General features: G+C 39.8%; 1 protein-coding gene across 8 annotated transcripts in view; it reads right to left on the bottom strand.

Annotated features, from left to right (window-relative positions):
- The window catches only part of LOC121943084 (actin-binding LIM protein 1-like), a 54,742-nt gene that overhangs the window by 2,649 nt on the left and 39,374 nt on the right, over positions 1-12,719 (bottom strand). For 4 of the 8 annotated variants that reach the window (XM_042486470.1, XM_042486469.1, XM_042486466.1 and 1 more), the window contains 15 exons: positions 12,061-12,138; positions 11,761-11,919; positions 11,501-11,545; positions 10,505-10,540; positions 10,222-10,351; positions 9,544-9,663; positions 8,660-8,764; positions 7,638-7,685; positions 5,619-5,759; positions 4,773-4,858; positions 3,845-3,968; positions 3,581-3,642; positions 1,979-2,039; positions 1,714-1,721; positions 1,113-1,187 (listed from right to left, as the gene is read on the bottom strand). In XM_042486470.1, the coding sequence (XP_042342404.1) occupies positions 1,113-1,187; positions 1,714-1,721; positions 1,979-2,039; positions 3,581-3,642; positions 3,845-3,968; positions 4,773-4,858; positions 5,619-5,759; positions 7,638-7,685; positions 8,660-8,764; positions 9,544-9,663; positions 10,222-10,351; positions 10,505-10,540; positions 11,501-11,545; positions 11,761-11,919; positions 12,061-12,138 (1,278 nt within the window). The remainder of the gene's footprint in view (positions 1-1,112; positions 1,188-1,713; positions 1,722-1,978; positions 2,040-3,580; positions 3,643-3,844; positions 3,969-4,772; positions 4,859-5,618; positions 5,760-7,637; positions 7,686-8,659; positions 8,765-9,543; positions 9,664-10,221; positions 10,352-10,504; positions 10,541-11,500; positions 11,546-11,760; positions 11,920-12,060; positions 12,139-12,719) is intronic. The other 4 variants (XM_042486468.1, XM_042486472.1, XM_042486473.1 and 1 more) reach the window with 4 other exon arrangements.

The following is a 12,719-nucleotide window of genomic DNA, read 5'->3' as shown; positions in this document are numbered from 1 at the left end:
CTTTAGATCGCTTCTGGATGGTTTTTATCACAGCCGAATTGTCCAGAGGTCTGTTCCTTTCCAAAACAAATATACTCCACGATTGTGTCTCTAAAGACACTGAATACAGCACTTTCACATGAGGGAAATCAGTGTTTTTTCAATGCTCTCGTCACGGAGGGGCTACAAACTATAGTGGTCTATGCAGAAAAGCAAAAAAGAAAAAATCTCGAATGACCCTATCTAGAGCCAGTGTTTGGTTTGTCCGTTTTGTAGGCCACTGTTTCTCAAATGGGGGTACGTGGAGGTACTCCAGGGGGTACGTGAGATATTTTAAAGAATAGCAGTAATACATAACCCCTAAAAAAAATTGTTATAAAAAGTTCAGTAAAAATATAAATCTAAGTTCATAAACTGAATTTTATACTCAGTATTCAATTTCAATATCCTTAAAGAAACCCAGACTCTCCCCAAACCAGGATCGTTTGACCCAACCTGTCAAATGTCATCACCTTTCAATCAATCACTTGCCGCTGTTAAGACACAAACAATGGGGTCGTGGTTGAAGTGGAGCAGCAATGCTGCTGAAAACATGGAGAGACAAGTGACAAAGAAGGCGAAACCAGAACCGACGAAATACCGTCAGTATGCAAAAGATTATGTTTTAATGAGATTTACGTCCACAAGTTGCAACCCCCAAATTTGAAAGTGTTTTTCACTTACAATATTGTTTAATAAATCAGATGCTGATGGCATAGCGCTGTGTTGTACCTCTTTTTTTTTTTCCTACCAAAAATGTTTTGCACTGGTCAGGGGGTATTTGGCTGAAAAAATATTTCAAAGGGGGTACATTATAGAAAAAAAGTTTGAGAACCACAGCTGTAGGCTACTGTAGAAACATGTCAGTGCAACATGGCAATCTCCATAGGCGAGGAAAAACTCTTATTTTCAGGTGATTATACAATAAAAAAAGAAATAATTATTATACTATATTCCAATTCTGCCAATATACCCCCCTAAATCCTACACACTGGACCTTTAAATAGGCCTAAGTGAACAATGTAGAAATGTTTTAACATATTTCAGTGTTGATTACAATGTTGTCATCAGTACAAGAAGAAGAAGATACTTGCTTTTGGTTCCAACATATTAGGCATAGATACTCCCCTGTCCATCCTTGCAAGTGCTGCGCGGCCATCCTTAATGTGCTAAAGAATAGAACATACACAAATGTAATATAGTGGAAGGGGACTGCAGGGTTAATGGCATGAATATGTCCACTAATGACAGTGGGCACAGTTTTCACTGGATGGAGCAAGTAGTTTGGGTACTGTTCAGTATCTTCATCAGAATTTGAGATGGGCAGTCGTTTACATGTTGTCTGATGTCTCTGTAGTTTATTTTCTATATGGTGGATTTTAAAATCCGGTATTTAAATGTCACATTTAGCGTGAGTTATAACATTGGTAAACAACACACAAAACAAGACATGAGGCGATGATAGTACATTGCATTAACAGCACACCGGTTCAGCTACTGGGCAGTGCATGTTTGGGTATTTGAAATCGCTGCACTGCATGCCCTGTAGTTGACATTAAATCCAACAGTGATGCAAGCATGTAGCAGTGGGCGGTGTGCATTCAGGGCAAGGTGCCTCTTGCAACCCATGAGCAAGCAAATATATGATGCAAGGTGAGGAAGCATGCCATGTGTAAAAGCAGATGAGAGACATACCTGAAACTCTGCAGGACAACATGGGACAGAAAATGAGACTCACAGTTAATGGTTTTGCTGTCAAATCCCCTGCCAGGCTACTATCTACAACACTGTTGTCCCTGATGACACATTGTGCGAATTATTATGCAAATATCTTTTACAATGCATGTCCATTTATGTACACGTAGCAAGCCATTTCTGAATACTGCTGCTGAATAGCTCTGGTGACTTTGGCAAGAGATTTGCTCGGTGGCCACATTCTGATTCTGGTAACACCTCTCACCTCTGCCTCCTCCACACATGTCACCATAGCTGTTGTACTGGGTGAAGTCTGTTGACTGGGGCTGTGGGAACACAGACAAAAATAAATATTAACACAAACACATTGGTATGTTGCACCCAATAATGTAAATATTTTGCAAAAAATGTAAAAAAAAAAAAAAAAATCTATAAAATTAAATTTCTGCATAGCCTGATGGAAAACATTATAAAACCCAGTAATGCAATAACTTTATCAATGATGTCATAAACTGTCCTGACGGATATTTTAATAACATTTCAATTGAAAATGTAATACCTTATTCAAAAGATCAGGCGAGGCAAAGGAGACACTTCATTCAATAAGAATCACTGTTGACTCAGATGAAAAAGGACATTTTCTGGACATTTAATTGACTCTTTCATCACTCGCTAGTTTAATGTTCTGCATCGTCTGCAGCTTTTGTCATTTTAAGATGGCGTCTAATCAAAGATCCACTCCAATCTAATGGACAATTCTTGCACAACAACCGATTAGCATGGGTATGGGCAGGTTTATGTCCAATTGTTTGGGATTTTAGCCAAATGCATCTTTGCCTGATAACATTTACAAAATCAGATTTAAGATAAATTGATTCACATTTGGCATTTGGGCATTTTTTTGTACTGTGAATGTAAATAAGGGGCCAGGGTGTGTCTTAAAAAGCATTCAAATAGAGCTTATTTATAAGAAAAAAAAAGTGCCAGGGGAGGATCTGTCAGAGGAGGTCCGTGCTAAACCATGAATATTCTTAAATACAAGAAACACTCCTGCATACACCTGACCTGTTCTGGACAGCTAAATCTGGCTGCATAGGGCTGCTACAACTGGATTTGTCTCCTTTATTTGACAAATATTATTACATTTCATTAATTAAGTGGCCTCTGGCCTCCTATCATTTTGTTAAAGTGTCCCCTGGCAAAGCCAGTTGAGTATTCCTGGCCAAAAGTTTACACTTCCAAACATGAAATCAGTGTCAAGTTTTTGGTGTTTTCAGTCAGCTAACTTTCCTTTAACAGAATTATACATCTTCTGTACTTGCACACTTAACAGTTCAGATAAAAAAATAAATTAAAAAAGTCTTCATCAGGATATGTTAAAAGCAAGTGGCAGCTCACAGATACACCGAGGCTGATCTCAGGTGTCAGGCAATCAGAGCAGCACTAGATTATTGTCACAGGTGCAATCAGTTAAGTGAGTGTGCACACACCAAGGTCAACCCCAAAAAAGCAGCAGTGTGCTCAAGACCAGCAAATTCATCACAACATATGTTAAGACATTACTGGCCAAGTTATAACAGTATTGGCTTTTTATTACATTTTCAATTGTGCAAATTTCATTATGTTATCAGGAACTCGTGCTATTTACATTTTTAGGCAAAAATATTGGGTGCTACAGGGTATTTAGTTGTTGATTTAGAACCAGAATGGGATTGAAATATAATTACTGTGTTAAAAGATGAAAAGAAGTAGTGCCTCTGGCACTGGTGACAAGGTATAATGCATTTAACATGCAATTTTTTTTTCTCTTTGTCATCTACTTGCATTTAGCCGTCTTTTTTCAATAGCAATCTTGTTAAGCTCTCACCCGATGCAGCCCATTCCTTCCATAGCCAGGCAGAGAGTTAGTTTTGGTTGGAGAAGTTGGATCTAAAAAACAAATAATGTTTAAATTTATATTTGGATTTAAAAAGATATTGACATAAATTGGCAACATTAACCGAGATTTTTCAAATCACAAACTGAAGCTATTTCATAACCCGTACACGTTACAAGTGTTCTAAATCACAGACCTTGTGTTATAGTACATTGCTGACGACTCAAGAGCATATTAGCTGATGCTGCTCTGTACCTGCGTCACAGTTGGTCTGTTTGGGGTCGTAGCGCTGAGCAGAGAGGCTACGTGCATGGCGCTCTCTGATCTGCTCTTTTTCCATCTCCTCCTTCAGAATGAGCTTCCCCAAACCAGACTGAATCTGCACACATACACACATTCCAATACTTTATAGGATATCCACGGATAGACATTAGTTTAAGACACAAACATTAAGGACACGCAGCATGCATATTCACATATTCATCTCAGGCACACGTTGATTACAAGAATCCAAAATCAGAAAATTCATGATCAACATTTAATAACAGAATATCAATATCAAAACATCAGCTCTCACTAAACTTCTGCAGTACACTTGAAGTCTCATTTATTTAGTTATATGCTCAGCACTTCCCATAAACATATTTTGTTTGCTAATACTTTCGTATTTAAAGCTAACCTGACAGTGAAACTTATCTATGCTACCTCCAAAGCCGGACTCTATTGACAAAAACAGCGTTTTTACCTCACTGAACACAAGAAATGCTGGTCTACCAATTCCTCAGTCAGTTTGTTTTAGTTACTGTGTGACTTTGGTGAATCTGAATTAACCCTTTAAAACACCAAAGTCACACAGTAAAACAATATACCTAACTAACTAAAACAACAGTAAGCCAGCAGCTCCTGTGTTCAGTGAGGTAAAATTTCGATTTTGTCAATTGAGTCTGGCTGAGTCTTTGATGACGGCATAAATATATTTCACTCTCAGTTCAGTTTTAAATGGAAAGGTTTTTGTGAAAATGCATGTTTGGGAAGTACTGACTGATATAGTTTGGCTGTTCTTAAACATGGCTCCCATGACTGACTCATAGGATTCAAGGTAACACAGGGTGAGAAATTGACATATAAATGGTTAATATGGGGGTGAGGTATTCCTTTAAAGTTTGAGGGCTATCTCACTGACCTTGCTGAGATGTTCCTCATGGAGCTGCTTTCTTTTCAAGGCCTCTTCCTCCTCCTCTTCTCTGGATCGTCTCCTCCCTTCTGAACCTACAGGTGCCGTACACCAGCCCAAAAAGTTACAAAAAACACACAAAAGTGCACAGAAAAACACACAAATCTCTCTGGAGGAAACCATGCTTCACATGTACATATGTACAGTACAACCAGATGAAATGCTTCATCCACAGATCAAATTTAGAGAAAGATAGACAGATGTGGCTGCTTCATTTGGCTGCAGAGCAATGAGGAATACACACACAGTAAATGAGTAAAAGGTGAACGGAAGAACACAAATGTGAGACAGAGTTGACGAGACAGACAAACAGGGGGACTTACTGGAATATTTGGCTACACTGACATGACGGATGTTTACACTTCATCATTCATGTCAAGATTTTACTGGATGTCGAATACACAGAACGGCACAATGTAAGACAGACAGACAAAAGTCAGTTTGAAGTCAGTCTCAGTTATCTCTGTCCAAGTCATTTGTGGCACTATTGTGTATAGCTAGTTCACCCATCATGTGCGGTAAGTGAACGTAAAATGGTGACACTGATGCTACCTCAAGCAGAAAATAATATGGCAGCAACAGAAACCAAACAACGCCTCTGCTTTGCGCAAGCAAAACTTAAAGACAAATACTACAACGCCTGAATAACAGCGTGAGCTCAGGGTGAAGCAGGGATGCAGTTAAGCTTTTGGGGCAGCTGGAGGGGAGAGACAACAAGAGTTAGGTTGTGGTGAGGTGTCTACTGTAACGCTAGACGGTAGCAGTGCAAGCATGCCCATCAGGAGCCTACTGTACCTAATACAACCAGAGAGCAGGGCCAACGGTCGCCCTCGCTCCGTGAGCTGTCATCTGGAGAGGGAGCATGGGCAGCGGGAAAGGTGGCGGATCTGATGATCTCATCAGCAGGCTTGCTTTGGCGTGCTATGGCATCTGTATCTAGGTTGGTAACCATGGGAACTGATCTATCAGTGTCTGGGTCTCAGTCTCAACCAAAGGTAAACATTTTAGCACCATCTGATTGTCAGGCTCATTTAATCCTGGGTCATCCAGGTTTAAACTATATGCTGCTTTCAGTGCAAAAATGTCTTTCCTGACAAGTCACTGAATATTGTATAAAGCTTTAAAGGAATACATCAACCCCAAAAATGATAATTTGTTTATCAATAAGTCACCTTGTCTTTCACTGAATTTGTGAATTAAATTTTAATTTTCTCACGTGCCTCCACGGTGAACAAAGAATCCAAAAACGGAGAAAATTCTTGATGAATTCTAGTAAATGGGGGCCATGTTTAACAAAAGCAAAACTATATCAAAACATTTGTTTACGAAATATGACACAACTTGTATAGTATAATCAAAGTCTCATTTATCTAGTTGTATGCTCGGTACTTCCCAAACACATGGTTTTTAGCTAAAACTTTACAATTAAAACTGAAATGCTCCCCAGTAACAGTGATGTTACCTTGCTTCTAGAGTACTGCTTCCTTAATCAGTTAGTTTGTTTGTGTTATGTGTTACTTTGGTGCTTTAAAAGGTTAGTTTGGATTCACAAAAGTCACACAGTAACACAAACAAACCAAAGATAGAGGCAGAAGTAGACCAGCAGCTCCTGTGTTCGGTGATGTACAATTACTGTTTTTGTCAATGGAGTCTGGCTTTAAAGAGAGCACAGATAAGTTTAATTTTCTGTTTAGTTCCCCGCGGAAATTGGCTGTCTGTTTATGTACAGCGCAAATGACCGAATAAAGATTTGCTGTTGTTAAACGCGGCCGCCTTTTACTCCAATTTGTCAAGAATTTTCTCAGGATTTTGCATTGACAGTAAGAAAACCTATGTTTTTTTTCACAATTCAACGCAACACAGGGCGAGTATTTAATGTGCAAATGATCATTTTATGGGTAAAGTAGTCCTTTAAATCTAATCCTCTTAAATAAGTGTCGAGGAATTGCCAGTGGATAAGAGTCAGTGTTGTTTTAAGGGTGTTGCAAGGATGATTTGTAGTGACATCTTGCACAAGCAAAATTACACCTGTTCTGCAAATCATCACTTAACTAAAAAAAACTCTCAGAAACCAACTGGCGTACATGAAGTTTGCTCACGCCATTGGCATACTGTTTCAGATCCTTTTTAAAGCGAGACTGTGTAAAAAGTAAATGTGATATTCTTCATCTAACAAATGAAAAGATGAGTTCTTAAACAATAATAATGCACCCTTGTTCGGATCAATAGGTTGAAGGGTTTTGGTGCTCTTACCTTACTTGGTCTGGTATGACCACTATAGTGCCTATTGTTAGCTAATGTTAACAAACTTCAGTTTTATATTACAGACGATACTAGTCAGTTTGCTGACTTTATCACTCTCCTCTACTCTACTGTTCCATCACATTGTGGCCTGTCACAGATAAAATGTTTTTGGTGTAGTTTGTCTCTCTTTCAGTAAGGTTGCCTTTAACGCAAATGACTCTTTGAAAATGAAGTGTCATTATCCTGCAATTGTCACAAGTCAGCCAGAGTTGCACAGTCTCGCTTTAAGAAAACTACATTATTACTGTGACTTCTCATTATCATAGTCAAAGTGCAGTGTGTAAAACAAGCTACAGGTCAGACAGAGGAGGATTGGAGACAGACTTCAAACAGTGCTCATACACTGACACTGGGGGTGACTACGTGGTTAGATGAATACACAGTTTCAGTTGATTAACAAAAGCATTTTCAAGAAAGAGCTCAGCTCAGTAACATAATAAGAGTATAGCTGACATTTTTTTTACTCCTTTTACTACAATAAAACACTCTTTACTAGAGGAAAAAAGGTACCGTGTTGTTTGTAGATGGGTGGTTTTCTGTAGATGTTGCTCCCCTGATCTGAAAATATTCAAATACAGACAGAAAAGACATTTACGGAGTATACAGTGCCTCGGTGATACAAATTATAACATCTCAACAACACCAAGCAATGACATATAGGGATGACACTGAATTTTGCTGTTTTTTTCCTGCGATACATCTGTATAGTTGTGAAAGAAGAGGGGAAAAAGCAAAAAGCTGATCCCAAATGGAGTAAAATGACAGAGATAGAAAGATAGATAGACTGATAGATAGATAGATAGATAGATAAATAGATTGACTGATTGATAGATAGATAAATAGACTGATTGATTGATAGATAGATAAACAGATAGATAGATAGACAGAGTCAAGTCCAAACCCAAGATATACAAGTCCCGAGTTAGGTCAAGACTGACAGGTACCAAGTCAAGTCCAAAGTCCTAAATTTTGTCACAAGTATCATCACAAGTCCCGAGTTAAGTCCCCAGTCAAGAATTCTGAATTCTGACTTTCAAGTCCTAAACAAGTCATAATGCACTCTTCACCAAATGTAAAGCCATTTGAGATAGAATTAATAAAATATTAAATACCAAAATGATTCATCCTTTTTATTATTTGTACACTTTTGTTAAAACAAGTTTATTATTATTTTCTTTGTCTGTAATTTTCTGTTTGTAATTATTATTGTAATTATGTATTTTCTTGACTACCATGTACTTTCAATATAGGAACAACCTGAGTTGAGTCCAAATCAAGTTGTAAGTCTTTCTTGACCTTTTTCATGTCGAGTCTAAAGTCATCAAATTTGAGTCCACACTAAAAAAAAAGAAAGACAGACAGAAAGACAGAAAGAAAGAAAGAAAGAAAGAAAGAAAAAAAGAAAGAAAGCCAGAAAGAAAGAAAGACAGAAAGACAGAAAGACAGAAAGAAAGAAAGAAAGAAAGAAAGAAAGAAAGAAAGAAAGACAGAAAGTAGGGACGAGCAGTGACAGGGTGCGCTCCAGCTCCTACCTGGGAGGTGGAAATGTTTAGGGGTCTGAGAGAGAGGCGGGGTGACCGGCCGGCTGTCGGGCCTGAGCGGGAGGGGGGAGCTCCGGCCACTTGGCGGGTCAGTGCCTCCAGTGAGAAGAACCAAAAACAGAACGTAAGCAGGGATACTAAAGGGGGAACCACAGTCTGAACGGTGCAACACACAGGGACCAACGGGACCAGCTGAAGTCACTCTGAGCGAATGGGAGACATTCTGGTTGCTTTTGATAAATGCAGTTAATGAAGCTGTGTGCTATGATGAAAGCACAAAAGCGGAGAAAACTGGCAAAGTTTAAAATAGCAAGATTAGGGAAATGAGTCATGAGTCATGAACTATAATGTCTGTTAGTCTGTTGTATAATATGAATTCACGGTTTAATAAGAGTGCACACAGTTAAGAAGTTAATAACTCCCAGCATGCAACAGCAAACTTATATTACAAAACCGTTCTTTTTATCTCAGCCTTACAGTTTACAGGAGTCTAGAGACTCATTCTGACAAGGCAAAAAAAGGCATTCATCATCCAACATGTGGGGAAGTGTCAGTTTGGGTGCTGGATTTGGATTACCACTGTAGTATCTCTAAAGTGCATGCAAAGCTGCAAAAACACAAAAAGCCCATCAGCTACTTTGGCAGAGGCTGTGTTAGTTGAAGGTGAGGAAGTGCATGCTGGTTAGTGAAGAATCGGTGCCTTGGCTGCGTGGGTTTGACCAAGACATGACCACTCAGGATGGCAGATATAGTCAAATGAGAAATGAATCCAGAATGACAGATGGGGGCGCTGATGGGAGGTTTCATCCCAGGTGATGGAGATGACGTATTGCCTTTGGGGAGGGCAGCGGAGAGGAGTGGAGTGGGGCCCTTACCTTGGCTATGGGGGAGGAAGTGGTGTCTGAAAGGGGAGGTGGGGCGGGAGTCACTATTTCTGGAGCCCACACTGTTACTGCACAGGGAGGAGCAGAGCTTCTGCATGCCTGTCAGAGCCTCTGCAGGGAGGGAGGGTGTGGGACAGGGGACAAAACCCCCAGGACCAGGCAGCAGAGGTGGACGGTGTAGGGAGGAGATAGGAGGTGAGAAGGTGAGGGACAAAAGAAAAAAAGGAAGAAATACAGGAATCAAAGTCGAAAAAAAGGGGAAATAAAAGACACCCAAAGTGAGAGGTAAGGAGTATTCAAGATGACAGTAAGAAACAAGGAAGAGTATTTTACTTTAAAATCAAACTTGTAATGGAAATAATAGCAAACTCAGGACAAAAAGTGTTTTTAAAGGCGCAAAATTGACTTAAAGGTTGTTATTCTGTTAAGGCAAAAACTAATAACATAACAACCTAAAGTCAATTTTGGTGAAGTTCCACTTTAAAGTGGTAAATAGATCAGAAGGAGGGAAGTGAAAACGTTCAGGTGGAGGGTCAGTGAACGCATCCACAGTGTTTTAACAACTGTTATTGACCACTAACGATCTCATCCACCCACCTAAAATCCTGAAAGCTGTAATTTTATCAAAATGATATAACAACATGCGCCCACACACTCGCATATACTCACCTGGCCTGTGGAAATGCTGCGGTGACCGTGACAAGGTGGGGGTGTAACCATGACGATTATAAACTGGTGATCCTATGGACCCCTGACTGGTGGACCTTTGGAGGATGCGTTCCCTCCTGTCATAAGAGCCCTGACACACACACACACACACACACACACACACACACACACACACACACACACACACACACACACAAACTACTTGGATTAAAGAAAATACATCAAATGCTGTGTTTACATCCCATACAAGGGAGAAGTAAATTTGACAAAATGATATGCTCACCTCACCAGGTGGTGTTGGCGACATGTTTCTTGAGGACTGGAAAGAATCAAACAAATCTGGATTATAACTTTATTTTTAAGACCTACTCTGAAAACATGATAGTTCATCTAATATCAGTCTGCTCCATATGGGCAAAGGAGCTCAAACAGACAGACATAAATATCAGCAGTGGTGCCCCCAGAAAGTTTTCGTGGGGTGGCCAGATAGGACCACTGAAAATCTTGGGGTGCCACATTGAAACCAAAAACCATAACTGAATTTTCAGGAGTTTGATTATGCTTTTGAAGTATATAGGCTAGCTGGAAACCATGTCAATATGGAGCATTAAGGAATCACATGAGAGTATACTTTGGCTTCTTATTTTACAGTTAACATTACTAAGGAGCATAGATTAGAGTTGCAGTTACATATTTTGAGGTTTACCGTAGTATGAAAAGTAATGGTTATCATAACATGCACATTTGCTTATCTGTAGTACTGAAATTCACAACAATCCTGTTTTAATGTGTAATGTATCTATACATGTTAGGTGAAGGAGTGCATTGATTGTAAGAAACAAATCGTTTATCGGGAAGGTTAGGGGAGACTCATGGGCAACCATAAAACCCATTTTCATTGAGCTGAGAGTTCAAGGAAGCCCTTTGAGGATAACCAGATGTACCCTCCCAAAAAATTTGTCTAAATTCAGAGTTGTATTTAGCCTCACTCCTGACAAGCCATGCCGACATGGTTGGTACCAATCGATACTTTGACATATAACTTAAAAAATGAGCACGCCACAGCCTCTTTAAGACAATGATGTCAACCTGCGATTATTTAACAGGCTTTAAATATCACCACTCTATCAGGACTAAGAATCTGCTGCTCTTTCACATCTTTGCAAGCCGTGTCTCTACAATGTGCATGGTCTCCTTCTATATATGACGTACACATCTGTTCTTTCCCATTTTCATTTAGGATCATTTATCATCATCAGCACATGGTGACGTATCTTACCTTGTCATCAGGCAAGGGGGAACGCTCCCTCCTGGCAGTGTGGAGCTGTGAGGGACACAGAGTCTCAGTACTGTGTAAAAGCTTTTATCACAGCGTGAAAAACAGACTTAATTGTGTGTTTTTATTCTTGAGGAAAGTCTTACTAGAGGGAAAACAAAACAGAGGATCATTTGAGGAATATTTCTCTTGATGCACAGTTACTGTTTGTGCATAAAGATTGCATGCATTCAGGAAATGATGCATGCGGTCTGTGTGTTTACCTCTCCCACACTCTCTCGTCTCTCCTCTCTCTCATCCAGGGAGGTGGTGTACAAAGGTTCATAGGTAATAAGATCGGGGCGCTCAATGTCATAAATGGCTTTGACTTTTGGAATGGCAGCTAGGTCTCGGTAATCAAGGATCTCATTGTCTACTTTTGCCTAGGGAGACAAATAAAGACACACATGCAAACACACACACAAGGGTAACGGGAGATTACTACTGAAGAAAAGTCTATTACTGAACAAGATATAACTGTCAAAAGAGGCTGTTATTAAGAGAAAAGGATAAACATGTCGTACATAGATCGTGTGACCCGGTGAGCCAGGTATGCTTGAACCAGGTCTGGAACAAATACTCTCGGATGACGACCTCGTAGGCTGTGAGAAGAAAACACACAAGTGGCAGTTAGTCACACAAACATCTGTCAGCCAGTCAGTCAGTCAGTCTCCCATGATCCACAGCCCCCTGCCATCTGCACATCACCGTGATTAGCACCCCAAACACTTCAACATTTGGGCTTTTTACTGTATGAGCGATGAGAGGGAATTGCAAACCCTGTATTTACGTTTTATTAATAACACGAGGTACTTTGAAACATGTCATTTCATGATTGGGTCATTCATTTGCAAATTTGCAAAGTGAATGAGTGCTTTAGCGCTGTGATCTTATGATCTTAAGGACCTCATGCCTGTTCATGGGAAATGAAGAGTTTGGATGGCAGCAGCAGGTCTGAGTGGAGCGTAATTAAATGAGCTTTTGGGTAAATTAATGGGGATTTGTAAAAAGACGAATTAGTCATCTGTTATATTGTCTGCTCCTCCAAATGTGTGCATTTTTGTCTCATGCACCTTTTATATGAGTCGAAGGTGTTAAAAGACAAGACTGAATGGCTCCATGTGACACACAGAGAGGGCACTGCAGGCTGTCTCCAGCAGATGGCAGCATACAGTGCATCGTG

This window comes from Plectropomus leopardus, chromosome 5 (assembly GCF_008729295.1).
Source record: "Plectropomus leopardus isolate mb chromosome 5, YSFRI_Pleo_2.0, whole genome shotgun sequence".
NCBI lineage: Eukaryota > Metazoa > Chordata > Actinopteri > Perciformes > Serranidae > Plectropomus > Plectropomus leopardus.
The sequence above is the reverse complement of the archived record's forward strand: the minus strand, read 5'-3'. Positions and strand labels throughout refer to the sequence as shown.